General features: G+C 44.0%; 1 protein-coding gene across 4 annotated transcripts; it reads left to right on the top strand.

Annotated features, from left to right (window-relative positions):
* Positions 1-3,348: 3,348 nt before the first annotated feature.
* Positions 3,349-14,914, top strand: LOC310684747 (galectin-5-like). 4 transcript variants are annotated; one of them, XM_083456260.1, is made up of 6 exons: positions 3,349-3,447; positions 5,154-5,248; positions 7,141-7,378; positions 12,075-12,194; positions 12,589-12,639; positions 13,955-14,914. In XM_083456260.1, the coding sequence occupies exons 1-6, from the start codon at positions 3,445-3,447 to the stop codon at positions 13,994-13,996; spliced, it is 549 nt and encodes a 182-aa protein (XP_083312386.1). In that variant the 5' UTR covers positions 3,349-3,444; the 3' UTR covers positions 13,997-14,914. The 4 variants fall into 4 exon arrangements, 3 of the variants coding, with proteins under 3 accessions (XP_083312386.1, XP_083312388.1, XP_083312387.1); XM_083456261.1 differs by lacking the exon at positions 3,349-3,447 and adding an exon at positions 3,591-3,856; XM_083456262.1 differs by lacking the exon at positions 5,154-5,248 and having other exon boundaries at positions 3,368-3,447.
* The last annotated feature ends 2,329 nt before the right edge of the window (positions 14,915-17,243 follow it).

Genomic DNA, 17,243 nt, shown 5'->3' with positions numbered 1-17,243 from the left:
TCCACTGGAGGCGTGTTTACTCTCCTCCGTTGGAGAGGAGCTGCTTCCCACGATCCTTGGAGGCTATAATCCATTCGGCTTTTCCTTTCTCCCTCCTGAACCAATGGCTGTTCCCTGACAGCAGCCATGTCAAGTGTCGGGCCGGTGGACGTGGTTTGGGGGAGGAAAGGATTCGTAGGCCAAATTGGGACCAACAGAAAGCCAAATATGCTCTGCAGATTTTACACCATAAAAGATCAAACAGAGACTTTTGATGATATTAAGGTTGGCAGAGACCATTTTCAGCCCACATGCCAGGGATGGATACGGCCTTCGGCAAAAGCGAGCAGAGCGGGAATTTAATGTTTGCTGTCCTCCGGTAGGCTAGTTTCTGCACAAGCACACACCTGTGCTGTCCCTCCAGGCAAGGAAGTGGCATTATCGGAGTTCAGGGAGGCATTCCAGCCAGACAAAACACTTAAGGAGAGTTCATAGTGGGGCCAGTGAGAGATGTGGGGGGGGGGGTGGCTGGGTTTTTCAGAAGCAGGTCAGGCAAAGTTTGAACCTGCTGAGTCTACCACGATCTACAAAAATGCAAACGCAACACGCTGGCTAATAGCTATTAGTGAATATATAATTGGTTATGATGTCATTCAAAATATACGAATAAGCCACTTATATATCATGCAACACATCTCACAAAATATACATGTAACTACAAGTTGTTATATATATCAGAATCAAGCAAAGAATCAAACAAATCAATGAATAGCGAGGAATCCCAAGCCGTCTCTCAAAGGAAGACGTCTCACAAAAGTCTCAAAGGAAGATGTCTCTCAGAAGTCTCAAAAGGACAGTATATCTGGAATAGTTCAACTGTTTTGGAATAAAGTCTTCATCAGCTGGAAATGGAATACAAGGCATTGCAAGCAATGAATGACAACAAAACTGAGCAACCTGCATGTAAGTTATACAGTAGAACAAAATATATAAAGAGGTACATACTGAATAATTATCAATGAAATATTCGTACTAGTAAGGATCATACTAGTGGATCAGTGCTCACTGAATAGTGTCGCTGCTGATGCTTGCAACACAGATGCGTAGGACATATAAAGTTGACCACAAGTGTCCCAAATAACAATTAATTACAGACAATGTAAAGAAACTGAGAGGAACAGTACGTCAATTCTGGCACCACAATGCAAAGGCAACCCATAAAGTGACAGACTTAGAACAGATTTGGATGGTTTTAAAATAGTATTTAAAATAGTATTACGTATTTTACGTAAAATAGATTTTAAATAAAACAATTGAAGTCGAGTTCTGAATTCAACCCCCCAGGATATGTGGATTTAAACAAACGGGTTTCTTGTTGATGCAATAGCTGCTCAAAATCTCGCCCAACCCCACGTTTCTTCTGGTTTACCCATAGTACTGTAAATAATAAATCTGTATCCGAATGGTGATGTGTGATGAAGTGTTCAACCAGAGGTGCCTTCATGAGGATGTCAGGGACAAGACATATTCTATGGTGTCCCCATATATTTGGAATTAATCTGCCCAAGCCCCCACTTTGGACCCTCAGACTCATTGTTTAGTTTTCCCCTGAATGATTTTATGGCAGACCTGATGGATTGGATGGGTGGATCCTGATCGCAAGGATGTGGAATAGCTGCCTGGGAGCTAGATTGGTGTGCGTCTGTCTCCAGAGCTGTAGAAGTGACTGTCAGTGTTATCTTTGACAATAAAGACTTAACTCTCTGCTGTGTGCAGTCCTTTGAGTGCAAAGTGCCCTTGGCACTTCCCCTGCTAGCTTGGCCAATGGACAGGGATGTTGGGAAGTGTGGAGAAATACTGTATATATGTCTCTATCTCTGTGTGTTTGCAAACGCATTAGAAAGGAAAAGATTGTTCCCCACACCCACACATGTAGGGCGACTGGAAATAATCAATCTGGAAATAAATTAAACTTCAGTTAGTAAGAATTTTGGGTTATGAGGTTCCACTGCTTCCAACTATGTTGTTGTTGTTTAGTCGTTCAGTCGTGTCTGACTCTTTGTGACCCCGTGGACCAGAGCACGCCAGGCGCTTCTGTCTTCCACTGCCTCCCGCAGTTTGGTCAAACTCATGCTGGTAGCTTCGAGAACACTGTCCAACCATCTCGTCCTCTGTCGTCCCCTTCTCCTTGTGCCCTCGATCTTTCCCAGCATCAGGGTCTTTTCCAGGGAGTCTTCTCTTCTCATGAGGTGGCCAAAGTACTGGAGCCTCAGTTTCAGGATCTGTCCTTCCAGTGAGCACTCAGGGCTGATTTCCTTAAGAATGGGTAGGTTTGATCTTCTTGTAGTCCATGGGACTCTCAAGAGTCTCCTCCAGCACCATAATTCAAAAGCATCCATTCTTCGGCGACCAGCCTTCTTTATGGTCCAGCTCTCATTTCCATACATCACTACTGGGAAAACCATGGCTTTAACTATACGGACCTTTGTTGGTAAGGTGATGTCTCTGCTTTTTAAGATGCTGTTTAGGTTTGCCATCACCTTTCTCCAAAGGAGCAGGAGTTTTTTAATTTCGTGACTGCTGTCACCATCTGCAGTGATCATGGAACCCAAGAAAGTAAAATCTCTCACTGCCTCCATTTCTTCCTCTTCTATTTGCTGCTCTGGTTCGCCCGAAGTGGCTTAGTCATGCTGGCCACATGACCCGGAAGCTGTACACCAGCTCCCTCGGCCAATAAAGCGAGATGAGCGTCACAACCCCAGAGTCGGCCACGACTGGACCTCATGGTCAGGGGTCCCTTTACCTTTACCTATACTTAAGATTGGGAAAATGAAAAATCGAGAGAAACCAAAATGGACAGACTGGCTGTCCATTAAACTTTAATTAGTTTAATGTTAAGTAAACGTCCAGTGCGCTTCCAACGCCATAAATCTTATCTCAGCAGAGAATTTCGTGCAGCGGTTGAAGAAGACAGGAGAGTCAGTACCTTTCAATGAGGAATCCTGGAGCAAGCACTTTGGAACTCAGAAAAAAACTTTATTTACAAAAGAAAAAACCCTGGCGATAAAGCACACATGCTTTTATCTCCGGCATAAAGAAAACTTTACTCTAAACTTAACTCATATCAGCAAACACCCCCATGGCCACAAACTGAGTCTGCGAGTCAGGTCAAAAAGAGGGCGGAGGAAACACACGGGTGGACTGACTGTTTATACAAACTAACTCACATTCCTGGATGCTTAATGACTTCCAGCTGCTCAGTGATTAGAGCGACTTGTTACCTCTTAACCCTTTAGTAGCAACACTGGCCCATCTCTCCCTTCCACAAGGATGTTCTCAAAAGGAGCTGTCAGCATTGTGTTCCCACCCCTTTCCCGAGGAAGGCTGATGTTTGCTAGTTGAGGCTTTGCTTTCACTTTCACTCCAGGAGAACGTGAGAAGAAAAGCTGACGAACCAGCTCCAAGATGGTGAGTGGGGTGCAGAGATAGGGCATGTCAGAGGGGGAACCACCCTTTCTTCATGGGGGATTGGGGTGGTGCTTCTGGTTCAGCCTTAACATGTGCTGTTGATCCCCAGCACTGAGCTGTTGCTTTATCAACATCGGGAAAAGCAACAGCATCTTTCTTGACGTGTGATGCAGTTCACTCCTAAGGAAAGGATCGGCTCTTAACGGCCTCGTTTTAGCTGGCACAGCCCCTATTTAATGCCCCTTTCCTTAGCAGAGCACTGCCCCTGTTTTGCCTTGTGGGAAAATCATGTTGTTGACTTCTCAAAAGCTTTGTGAATCTGCGTAAGAGTTTCTCCAGGATAGAATCTTCCTCTCCATCCCATGTTCCGTGACATCACCTACACGGTTGAAAGTTTGGCTACTCTGAAGTAAGACCCATTGTTAAATGGGGCTTGCAGGGTATGGGAAAGCAGCCTAAAGATTATTTGGGGAAAGTAGAAGAGCCTTTGCTCTCAGGAAGCCAGGTGAGCAGAAGGCAGATTGAGTTATTGTGTCAAATCGGCAAGTGTTTATGACTCCAGTTTTCTAACAGGATCTTTTCTAACTGAAAAACTTACCTGACCCCAAGTTAAAGGTAAAGGGACCCCTGACCATTAGGTCCAGTCGTGACCGACTCTGGGGTTGCAGCACTCATCTTGCTTTACTGGCCGAGAGAGCCGACATACAGCTTCCGGGTCATGTGGCCAGCATGACTAAGCCGCTTCTGGTGAACCAGAGTAGTGCATGAAAACGCCGTTTACCTTCCCCCTGGAGTGGTACCTATTTATCTGCTTGCACTTTGACGTGCTTTCGAACTGCTAGATTGGCAGGAGCAGGGACTGAGCAACGGGAGCTCACCCCGTCACGGGGATTTGAACCACCAACCTTCTGATCGACAAGTCCTAAGCTCTGTGGTTTAACCCACAGCGCCACCCGCATCCCCTGACCTCAAGTTAGGTTGCTGAAAAAGGACACAGAGGTTTGGGGGTGGAGAACTAGGAGTGGGTTTTGGGCAAAAATACTTTTGATCTTGGTCCTGGTACTGATCATAAATTCCTTAGCCGAGAATGTGCTCTGAGGTTTCCCGTTCCTTAATTTTTAGTACTGAGTCTTCTATGTTTTATGTGTTTAATATGTCTGGATTACCTGTGTTTTATAGATTCCCCCTCTCTTTTATGGTTTTTATTGTCTAAATTAAGCTAATAAAGGATGGATGAATGAATGAATGAATATTAGTATATAAATGCAGTTTATACTAGCACAGAAGATGGGGGTAGACTCTCAAAACCTGAGCTGGGGCTCTGGGCAGTGTTGTCGTCTCCACCCAGGGCCCGAGAAGGCTATGCTCTTAAAACAAATTCTCATTTCAAAGAATGGATACATAAAATTCTACCTTTAAAATACATTTGACACGCCTTCCCCCCCTCAAATAATTCTGGGCATTCTGGCATTACCCTTCAGAGTGTTATGATTCTCAGCAACCCCTTACAAAGTACAATGAGGTGAGGAGAGAATGTGCTTCAAATGTGCTTTAAAACTATAGCATGTATGCAGCTGATATAAACAGTTTCCATTAAAATGTGAGTTTTCTTCATGATGGTTGGGATGATTTTGAGGCTGAGTTTGAGGCTATTGGATCGAGAATGTGATGAGCTTATTTTTTGCACTTTCCTCCCCACTCCACAGAGTTTACCCATTGCTGCTACTTGGACCAATATTGAAGGCCTCAGTGAGGGAAAGAGATTTTTAATCCAAGGCTTTGTCCGACCATACACGAAAAGGTTTGTAAAGCCTGCTGGTCATATTTGATTCCCTTTGTTTTTCGGAAACTGTCCTGCCTAATCCATCTCTTCCACTGTGACCAAAATCATGGATGTGGGGTGATGCATGCAGTCTGTCAGGGTAGTGAAGCTGCCGTGTTCTGCTATTGAATCTTCTTGAGTTCATTTAGGAATAATTTACAAAAATAGTACTCCATAAAGAAATGCTGATTTAAAATAAAATAAAATTGTTTGAAAAGCTTTATTGCTGATTTGAATGTGTTACTGTGGGGCTTCTTTTGCCACATGATTTCGTTGCCATTCGTTGTTGCAATAGACCACCACAGTAAAGACACAACAAACAAATAAAAGTATCATAGAACTGTAGAGTTGGAAGGGACCACAAGAATGATCTAGTCTACCCCCTGCAATGCAGGAATATTTGTTCAGTGTGAGGCTCCAACCCTGAGATTAAGAGTCTCATGGTCTACCGGCTGAGCTAAATAATCATTTTGAGGTATTCAGCACACACACACACACACACACCTGAAAACTAATAACACCTCCTTGCACTGTCAGTTTGCAGATAGTACAGTGGTACCTCGGGTTAAGTACTTAATTCGTTCCGGAGGTCCGTTCTTAACCTGAAATTGTTCTTAACTTGAAGCACCACTTCAGCTAATGGGGCCTTCTGCTGCCACCGAGCCGCCGGAGCACAATTTCTGTTCTCATCCTGAAGCAAAGTTCTTAACCTGAAGCACTATTTCTGGGTTAGTGGAGTCTGTAACCTGAAGCGTAGGGACACGGGTGGCGCTGTGGGTTAAACCACAGAGCCTAGGACTTGCAGATCAGAAGGTCGGCGGTTCGAATGCCCGCAACGGGGTGAGCTCCCGTTGCTCAGTCCCTGCTCCTGCCAACCTAGCAGTTCAAAAGCATGTCAAAGTGCAAGTAGATAAATAGGTACCGCTCCGGCGGGAAGGTAAACGGCATTTCCGTGCGCTGCTCTGGTTCGCCAGAAGCAGCTTAGTCATGCTGACCACATGACCCGGAAGCATGACCCGGACCACATGATGCCGGAAGTCCTGATTCAAGCTGTTCCCTCAGTTCTCTGTTTTGTCAAGCAAGGAACCGGGAATTGGGGATAAGGATCTGGGAACGAACTTCAGCCTGTTATTCGTTGAAGGGTTAATTCAGAGAACTGGCAAAACAACATCAAAAAAGAAAAAAAAGATTGAAAACAAATATTACATACTTATCATATAATACTCCCCCACACACCTGCAGCTTTCTTCTGCCACAATTTGACTTCTTTGAATCTCTATTTCTGCCTTTATCTTTGCATTCTCCAAATGTATCATTCTTTGTATTTCTTTTATCTCTTCTCTTTTCCAATTCATAGATACACTTTACATTTTTATTCTAGGCATATTAGCATATCTTTCTTAGAACAAGATTTTAACATATACGCTTCAAAACATTTACATTTTTTAAATTTTTTTGATTTGACTGATATCTTACAATTGAGGTTAGCCTTGCCAGTTCTAAATATTCATTTAATTTGCAAATCCACTCCTCTTTTGAGGGCAAGATTTGAGATTTCTATTTAGAAGCAATCACTACCCTGGTTGCCGTAGTTGCATATAGAAAAATTCTTTTTTTTTTTTTTACTTGCGGTATAGCTTTCCCTATCCAGCCTAGGAGATATACCTCTGGCTTTCTAACAATTGGGATTTTCAACATTTTCTTTAATTCCTCATGTATTACTCCCCAAAATTTCTTAATCTCCTTACAACCCCACCACATGTGTATTGTTGTTCCTGTTTCATTGTCCACTTGGCCTTTTCAGTTAATTTCCCTCTGCGATCGGCCACTCTCTCCTTCCTCACAGTGCTTCTACCCTTCTCACATTTCAGATTTGCAGTGAATTTCCTGTGTGCCAATGGTGACATCGCCTTCCACTTCAATCCACGATTCGATACGCTAAAGCCGATGGTCGTGTGCAACACGCAGATGAAAAGTAAAAAACGGCTCTGGGAGTACTGGAAAAGTGACGAAGTCTTCTGGGGGGAAGAGGAAATTGCCCCCAGCATGCCTTTCAAGCAGAGCAATTCTTTTGAGATGACCATCAATGTTGAGAGTGGCTCCTATCAGGTGGGACTGGGGTGGTGAGGCAGGTTACTCCATTTGATAGCAAGCAACCTGGAGTGGCGTGGGTGGTCTAAACCACAGAGCCTAGGACTTGCTACATATTGCAGAAGTGTTTCACATCAGTAAGGACTTTTGCACCACACTTTCCAAGCGCAGGTCCAGGATTTAAATCTCTTTGTCAGAGCATTCTATTTCTCTCTCTCTCTTTTGGGTGTGTCCAGTTCTTTCCCTGGGAAAATCTGACTTTTGCTGCTGAATCAGAGCAAATAACAGATCGGGAGGGGGGGCGTTCTCTCCGGTTAAACAGTAAAACATGGGTTCGCCCAGCGAAAGCACATGGACCAAAAAAGAGAAAACTGCTTGGAAAGTATGTCACAAAGGGAATTCTGGAGGAGCCCCCAGTCTGCACCAATTATGCCTGATTCACTGAAATATCACACATCACAGTATCAATATAGGTTTTCACATGCGCTAGCTTTACAAGTAACAGATCCTGCAAATCCAGTCAAATGTTACCATCATATTGCCATAGTATTAATAGACTGGCTCCTGAATACAAAAGAACCAATCATGGCTCAAATCGCAACTCCCCCTGTTTTTCATATTTAGCTAATACCTAAGGGACTGTGGGTTAAACCACAGAGCCTAGGACTTGCCAATCAGAAGGTTGACGGTTCAAATCCCCGCAACGGGGTGAGCTCCCATTGCTCGGTCCCCGCTCCTGCCCACCTAGCAGTTCGAAAGCACGTCAAAGTGCAAGTAGATCAATAGGTACCGCTCCAGCGGGAAGGTAAACGGCGTTTCCATGCGCTGCTCTGCTTTGCCAGAAGCGACTCAGTCATGCTGGCCACATGACCCAGAAGCTGTAGGCCGGCTCCCTTGGCCAATATAGCGAGATGAGCGCCGCAACCCCAGAGTCAGCCACGACTGGAGCTAATGGTCAGGGGTCCCTTTACCTTTTTAAGCTGGAGTGTCAGCTGGAAAACGAAAGGCTGAGGAGGAGAGGAAGACTCTCCTATATTCCTGGAACCAGAAATGTTTTAGGATTTAACCAATCCCCAGATGCAGCAGTTGCTGAGACTGGCTGAGTCGCTAAGCAAACAAAGCAGGGATATGCGCCATTAGCAGAGACTCTGTACCAGGCAGCAGAGGGATGGGGTCCCTTCTCCATCTCTGTTTCAGTTAGCAGAGTTGCGCTTAGGATCTCAGCTTGCCTGAGGTGAGCTAGGGAAAAAAGGTGTCAGTTTGTAAGAGGCGGCAGGCTGGAGAAAGGCAGGGATCAGAGCACCATGTGGGCTGGCAGCTTGAATCCAGAATCGTGGCCATGAGAGAAGCAGGACTCATCGTAGGCTCAGGCTGAATATATGTGTAAATAAACCATCTATTATAAAGACACCACAGTCTTCGCTGTGTCTCGTTCCCAAAGGAAACACGAACCCTGCCGGGACCCCTGGAGTCTCGCACTGGTGTGGAGATTGGGGTGGCGTGCAACAATGCTGGGTAAATAACCGGGGAGAAATACAGGGGTTTGCTTTTTTAAACTATTATTTGTTTAAGCCATAACATTTATATGCTGCTTGTTTTTTTTTGGGGGGGGGGGAAGCTTCAAAGCAGTTTATTTAAGGATCTAGAACTAACCAGCCAATCAGAATTCAAGTTACCTCAGCATGGATTGTGTCAAGTCTTGTCCACACGTGACTTGGCTCCACACTTTCTAGGCACAGGTCCTGGTGGCTGTTGTTGTTTATCCACCACCACCCAGGAAAAACCAGTGTTTTACCATTAATCGGAGCAAAATGCAACCCACAGAAAACCCTACTGCTGTTTGCTCTGATTCAGCGGTAAAGAGTGGTTTTCGCCACAGGAAAGCAGCAGGAGGAGAAGAAATGTGGGATAAGCCCTTAGTGTGAATGTGTAGGCTGGCAGTGAAGTGAGAGTGTGTCTCTGTGGGTAAAATACTGTCTTATTCAGCACTGTGGGAGTGAAGCTACTGGCTTAAAAGGAAATAATAGGCATAGCTGTCAACTTTTCCCTTTTCTTGCGAGGAATCCTATTCGGAACAATAGCGGGGGGAAAAAGGGAAACGTTGACAGCTATGATAATAGGGCTAGTGAGCTTGCCTCACCACAACTCGGCTTCCCTACCTAGCCAAAATCTTGTTTCTGACTCACCCACACACTTTTCTCAGGCTTGGGCTAAAACAAATGACATCAGTTGTTCTTAATTAAATTTCTCAGTTGCTTTATCTTGCTCAGGGCAACCCAAAGCATCTTATAACCAGTCTAACTTCTGAGCTATAAGCAGCGAAATATTCAGAATTGTTTTCTTGATACGGTATTCAAATCTGTGTGAGGTATTATGCAAACAAAGGCAGGGGCTGAGGGGGTAGAACGTTGGGGAAGTGGCAGTTGGAAAGTGACAGTTGCGTTGCTTTTTTAAAAAAGTTAAGTGTAAAGCTGTAGAAAAGAAAGAAAACGCTTCATCTAGTGGTGGAAGCAAAGAGCATAGAGAAAACAAAACTTGGGTAGAAATGAGGCTAAAACAGAGCGAGGATCTGCTCCTTTGTTTTAGGGTGGAAGATTTACACATAGAACAACAGAGCTTTCCAAACTGTGTGTCACAGCACATCAGTGCATCAGCCGCAGTGTACGAATGCTCCCTGCGCTCCTCCTGGGGCTGGAAAGGGGTTAGTTTAACCTCCGGTTTGTTAGTAAAGCTGAATTACAGTGGTACCTCGGATTACATACGCTTCAGGTTACAGACTCCACTAACCCAGAAATAGTGCTTCAGGTTAAGAACTTTGCTTCAGGATAAGAACAGAAATCGTGCTCCGGCGGCGCGGCGGCAGCAGGAGGCCCCATTAGCTAAAGTGGTGCTTCAGGTTAAGAACAGTTTCAGGTTAAGAACAGACCTCTGGAACGAATTAAGTACTTAACCCAAGGTACCACTGTACTGTGTTGTGGAATGATTCACGTCTAAAAATTGTGTCACCAACATGAAAAGTCTGGAAAGCTCTTGAAGGGGTACAGTTAGGGTTACCCCAGAAAGCCCTAAAAAAACTGTTTGTGAATTCCCCCCCCCCCAGCCAGGCCTCGGCGTACGCATTTTTAAAAAAACTGCAATTTCCTTTAAGACAAAAAGCACAAGCTAAGCAGTCCTCTTTGTAACAAAAACGCTGTAACAAACCTAGAGCTGAGAACAGAAAACCTTTCGGGTTCCCAGATAGAAGCAACCTTGTCCTGGTACATTGATTTGCAACATACTTCCGGGAACAGAGCCAGGGAACGAAAAAGCAACATTCTATGTAAGAATCTGTGAAGGGGGACAGGGAAAAAGGGGTTTGAAAAAAGGATAAAACCTGCTTGTAAAATGTTTTCGGTGCGGCCTGTCTTTTGTGAACTGAATCACACAGGTGCCTCTGCCCCTCCGGATGGCAGAATAAAACGCTCTTTCTCTGGATTAACCCCTTGGTGTCGTTTGGCTCCTTTTGTCTCTGCTCGGGTACAACAATTATTCCTACCCATGGATTAAAAAGGCTACACTCTGAGGTAGAAGCTTAGCCCCCCCCCCCCGCCCCCGTAAACCTCCGTAGCATGGGTAGGCACACTAAGGCCTGGGGGCTGGATCCGGCCCAATCGCCTTCTCAATCTGGCCTGCGGACGGTCCAGGAATCAGCATGTTTTTGTATGAGTAGAATGTGCCCTTTAAAAAATAATAATAATAATTTTTATTAGTATTTTCCACACAACAACAACACGAAAAATATTGAAAAATAACAATACACAAAACACAAAAACCAACATTCAAAAAACAAAACAAACAAATCCATATCTTACAAGTTAATAATATAAACACTAAAAAGAAAAACAAACATTGACTTCCACCAATCCCACAGCACCTCCTTTATCTCTCATTGTGTCTTCCTGTTTTCCTCATCATCTCTATCCTAAAATCTAAATATAAATCCCTCTTTCTTATCCTTTCACTTCACTAGGTTATTCCATACTCAGCCAGATTTCTGTCCTTGAACCTTGACTTTTAAGGTATTCGTTTAGGCACTCCCATTCTTTTTTTACTTCACTTTTTGGTTTTTGTCTTATTATGTCTGTCAATTTGGCTAATTCTAAGTATTCTGAAAGCTTACATAACCACTCTCCCCTAGTGGGTAACTGGTTCCGTTTCCAATACTTAGCCACCAAGATTCTTGCTGCAGACGTTGTGTATAAGAAAAAATTAGTTTTGTCTTTTGGAAGATCATCATTTAAAATTCCTAAAAGGAATGCCTCTGGCCTTTTACTGTATGATATTCTTAATATTTTCTTTATTGCCCTTTTATTTTAAATGCATCTCTGGGTTATTTGTGGGGCAGAGGAATTTGTTCATCCCCCCCCCAAATATAGTCTGGCCCCCACAAGGTCTGAGGAACAGTGGTGAAAAAGTGATGAAAAAGTTTGCTGACCCCTACGTGTAGTGTAAGCTGCGCTGATTATCTAAGTGGCAGAAAGGAAGGGCAAAAACATGTTAAATTAAGTAGAAAACATTTACATTACTCTGGAATAAGCTTCGGTGAAATAGCTACAGTCAGATATATCCCACGAGAACTTACATTGTATTATGCCTGGTAGTCTTTTAAACACCTGAAGCCTTCTTCTTGTCCCTGCCAGCTGGTAATTGAATGCTTGTTTCATTTTTCCTGTAGGTGTATGTCAATGGAAATCACTTTTTGGAGTACCAGCACCGTCTTCCCTTCAAAGAAATCCAGACCTTGGAGGTCAAAGGTGATGTCTCAGTGAACCGCTTTGAATTTTCTGAGATTAAAGTGAGTTGGTTTTTCTCGTCTTTCGTCCTTAGCTTAAACTTGCCAGTGTGGTTTATGGGGCATCTAACCTGGGAAACAGCCATTTGTCAAAGAAATGAGGCTCCCCAAAAATAATTTGAGGAGGCCCTCACCTTTTTACCTGCAAAATTCTGGACAGGATATTAATGATTTCTGGGAGAATGCCTGATTTCTGCTTTTAAGTGATTCAGCACAGAGTTGGAAAAGATGGATGAGACTGCATAGCAGTTTCAGGTCTCTGAGGAAGAAAAGTTGAAACAAGAAAACATTTATGATGCAAGTGGCTGGATTTCTAAAGCTTAGTCCCCACTATCTGAAGCCAGGCACGTTTCAACATCTGCTCTCATCCCCTGGTATCTATATTTTTGTGTTGCAGGCTCCACCCCCTTACAGCCCTCCTAATTCTGGTGACACCACATATAACAAAGTAAGTCAGTCCCCTGTGTTTATTTGTACTTCTCTCCCAATAATGGATGAACTGGTAAAGATTTTTCAGTAAGCTCAATTCTGCACATGAGTTTATAATTTTTCTTAAAAAGTCCTCATGAAGATTCATTAGCAGTTTAATTGAATTTATTGTGATATGCATATGTGTGTACAATTTTGCCTGATGGGGTTCCCCCCCCCCAAAGCAACTGCCCCTAATAGAATGCACATTCTTGTGTTGTTGTTATTAAAAATATACTATATGCATCTTTGTACACATTATTTGGCTTGGAAACTGCACTGCAATATTTGGAAAAGTGACTTTCAAAGGATGCCCGTGTTTTGGTTTGCGTACTCTTTAGGAAACTGTGAATTAGGGAGGTTCACTTCGTAAGTGCAAACTGAATCAGATTTCTCCCCCATGCCAGCCAATACAGTGTATCCTAACTGAGATTGCAGCTCTGCCTTCCATCTTAACACAGCCTGCAGACCTTTGGGCTTTACCATGATGTCCAAAGGCATGTTGTTGTTGTTGTTTAGTTGTTTACTCGTGTCCGACTCTTCGTGACCCCCTGGACCAGAGCACCCCAGGCATTCCTGTCTTCCACTGCCTCCCGCAGTTTGGTCAAACTCATGCTGGTAGCTTCGAGAAGAACACTGTCCAACCATCTCGTCCTCTGTTGTCCCCTTCTCCTTGTGCCCTCCATCTTTCCCAACATCAGGGTCTTTTCCAGGGAGTCTTCTCTTCTCAGGAGGTGGCCAAAGTATTGGAGCCTCAGCTTCAGGATCTGTCCTTCCAGTGAGCACTCAGGGCTGATTTCCTTCAGAATGGAGAGGTTTGATCTTCTTGCAGTCCGTGGGACTCTCAAGCGTCTCTTCCAGCACCATAATTCAAAAGCATCAATTCTTTGGCAATCAGCCTTCTTTATGGTCCAGCTCTCACTTCCATACATCACTACTGGGAAAACCATAGCTTTAACTATATGGACCTTTGTTGGCAAGGTGATGTCTCTGCTTTTTAAGATGCTGTCTAGGTTTGTCATTGCCAAAGGCATATTTTACACTAAAAGGTCACTGTTTGTTCCGAGCAATTATCCTTAAAAAAACAAACAAAAAACTTTGCTTTTACTCAAGTTTTAATGCTATATGTATTGAGCACTGCAACAGCAATAAGCAGTCACCCCAGCCTCCTTATGGTTGGGCAAGCTTTGACCCCGTTTCCTTTATGGCAGTCTTCCATAAGCCCACCTAGGTTGGTGATAACCTGGCATTGACTTCATTCTGTGCTTTTCTTTTCTTTTGTCTCTGCCACTCAGCAGGAGAAGTGTGCCCCAGAAGCAAAGTCAACCAAATGGTGAAGACCCAAGATGGGCCTGTGTGATCCTTTGGAAAATGGAAGCCCTGGCTGGTTGTGTAAAGGGACGGGTGCTCTTTTCCTGACCTGAGGATAGAGTTCAGCTGTTATGTGTGGAATGAAGCAAAATTAAGTAGTGTCATAAAAACCAGTAGTTAGCAAAATATTTGCATGTTTTCTATATACTGTACTTTGTTATTGTTGGCTGTTGTGAGGGCAATGGGAGATTGCAAAACGACAAGGCTTGGGGAATAAACATTGTAAACACAAGTAAACCCAAGGCCCTTCAACAGTCACCACCAATGCTTTGTTACCAGCAGATCCTGCTAGCTGTCCCCAATACATTTCCTGGAAATCCTTTGTTAGGCAAATGTTTGCAAACAAATCCACAATTTCCACTGGTGCCTTTGGGAATCGGTTATCTCTGTCCCCTCCTGCCATGGTTTGTTCCTAAAATGGCTGCAGCCAACCACATAAAGGGAAGCAAAACAAAAAACAGATTTGTCCAATCTCTCTCCCCACTCCCTTTCCCCACGGTTTCTGTCCAAAAATGGCTGCCACTGACCAGCCAAGCACAAGTGAGGAGGTGGGCAAACTCTGGCTCTTTGGATATCTGAATCTGTGGAGTGTATAGCAAGGTTTGGGCACGATTATTTATGTTTGGATAAGTGAATTGGCACATAGTGAGCAGGTGGACAGCAGGACCTGCATGTACTTTATGCTGCTTGTGTTTATGCTGGCTTTTAGGTTGCTTTTTTGTGCTGACTGGTAATTCCATTTTAATATTCTTCTGCTTTAATTTGTCATGTTTAATTTGCCATGTTTAATTTGTTAGCCACCCGCAAAGGTGGTATAGAACTGAAACAAACAAGCTTGGAAATTTTAAATCTATAAATAAAAGTGCTATATAAATAACAGAAAAGTGAAATGTGGGAGCCTTTAGGAATTACTGCATTACTTTTATGTGATTTCTCTAAAATGCACGTTACATCAGGGGCAATCCTCCTTTTGCCCATGCACAACCAGGAGCACACTTTAAGACTGCCACTTGTGTATTGGCAGCTGTAAGGGTTCCAAGCGGTTGCTCGAGAGCAAGCAGGCAATTACCTGCCTACTCGGTAGTAAAGCCTTGCTTTAGCTGCAAAAATAAACTTTATCTGTCCAGCCACTCTATCGTGGCTGGCTCATTCACTGGCAGTATCCGTGAGTGGGAGCGGTTCTTAAACTTTCCCCAGCAAAGCAATTTCTTGACGCCCAGTCTGCGCCTCCCCTCTCTGCGCGGAAGCTTACTGCGCAAGGAGGGCGTGGGTAACGGAGGACCCCTCTTGTTAAGTTGTGGGCGAACATAGCAGACGACACAGTGATCTATCCAGAGCAGCTCTTTATTGTCAGCTGGACAGAACTGAACAGCAAACAGCTCAGCCGGCCTGCTTTTATAGGAGCCGGCTGTCAACATTGTAGCAACAACAACCCAGGGTTTCCCGCCTAAAATAACTGACGTGGACCTGAGTGAAAACTATCTACAGTATCCCCCTGCTGGCCCAGGGTGAGAACATCAGTACATAACACCTCTCCTCCCTGCTTTGCCCAGACAAGGTGTCCTGGCACCGCCTCGCCTCCTCCGAGCCCTGCAGCTCCTCTCCACTGGAGGCGTGGTTACTCTCCTCCGCTGGAGAGGAGCTGCTTCCCATGATCCTTGGGGGCTCTCTATAATCCGTTCGGCTTTTGCTTTCTCCCTCCTGAACCAATGGCTGTTCCCTGACAGCAGCCATGTCAAGTGTCGGGCCAGTGGACGTGGTTTGGGGGAGGAAAGGATTCGTAGGCCAAATTGGGACTAACAGAAAGCCAAATATGCTCTGCAGCTTGGAGGTTGCTTTACACCATAAAAGATCAAACAGAGACTTTTGATGATATTAAGGTTGGCGGAGACCATTTTCAGCCCACATGCCAGGGGTGGATACGGCCTTCGGCAAAAGCGAGCAGAGTGGGAATTTAATGTTTGCCGTCCTCCGGTAGGCTAGTTTCTGAACAAGCACACACCTGTGCTGTCCCTCCAGGCAAGGAAGTGGCATTATCGGAGTTCCGGGAGGCATTCCAGCCAGACAAAACACTTAAGGAGAGTTCATAGTGGGGCCAGTGAGAGATGTGGGGGGGGGGGGGTGGCTGGGTTTTTCAGAAGCAGGTCGGGCAAAGTTTGAGCCTGCTGAGTCTACCAGGATCTACAAAAATGCAAACGCAACACGCTGGCTAATAACTATTAGTGAATATATAATTGGTTATGATGTCATTCAAAATATACGAATAAGCCACTTATATATCATGCAACACATCTCACAAAATATACATGTAACTACAAGTTGTTATATATATCAGAGTCAAGCAAAGAATCAAACAAATCAATGAATAGCGAGGAATCCCAAGCCGTCTCTCAAAGGAAGACGTCTCACAAAAGTCTCAAAAGGACAGTATATCCGGAATAGTTCAACTGTTTCGGAATAAAGTCTTCATCAGCTGGAAATGGAATACAAGGCATTGCAAGCAATGAATGACAACAAAACTGAGCAACCTGTATGTAAGTTATTCAGTAGAACAAAATATATAAAGAGGTACATACTGAATAATTATCAATGAAATATTCGTACTAGTAAGGATCATACTAGTGGATCAGTGCTCACTGAATAGTGTCGCTGCTGATGCTTGCAACACAGATGCGTAGGACATATAAAGTTGACCACAAGTGTCCCAAATAACAATTAATTGCAGACAATGTAAAGAAACTGAGAGGAACAGTACGTCAATTCTGGCACCACAATGCAAAGGCAACCCATAAAGTGACAGACTTAGAACAGATTTGGATGGTTTTGAAATAGTATTTAAAATAGTATTACGTATTTTACGTAAAATAGATTTTAAATAAAACAATTGAAGTCGAGTTCTGAATTCAACCCCCCAGGATATGTGGATTTAAACAAATAAACGGGTTTCTTGTTGATGCAATAGCTGTTCAAAATCTCGCCCAACCCCACGTTTCTTCTGGTTTACCCATAGTTCTGTAAATAATAAATCTGTATCCGAATGGTGATGTGTGATGAAGTGTTCAACCAGAGGTGCCTTCATGAGGATGTCAGGGACAAGACATATTCTATGGTGTCCCCATATATTTGGAATTAATCTGCCCAAGCCCCCACTTTGGACCCTCAGACTCATTGTTTAGTTTTCCCCTGAATGATTTTATGGCAGACCTGATGGAT

The sequence above is a fragment of the Podarcis tiliguerta genome (genome assembly GCF_965153285.1).
Source record: "Podarcis tiliguerta genome assembly, chromosome: 8".
In the NCBI taxonomy this organism is placed as follows: Eukaryota; Metazoa; Chordata; class Lepidosauria; order Squamata; family Lacertidae; genus Podarcis; species Podarcis tiliguerta.
Note: the sequence above shows the minus strand (reverse complement) of the source record. Positions and strands in the feature narration are given on the sequence as shown.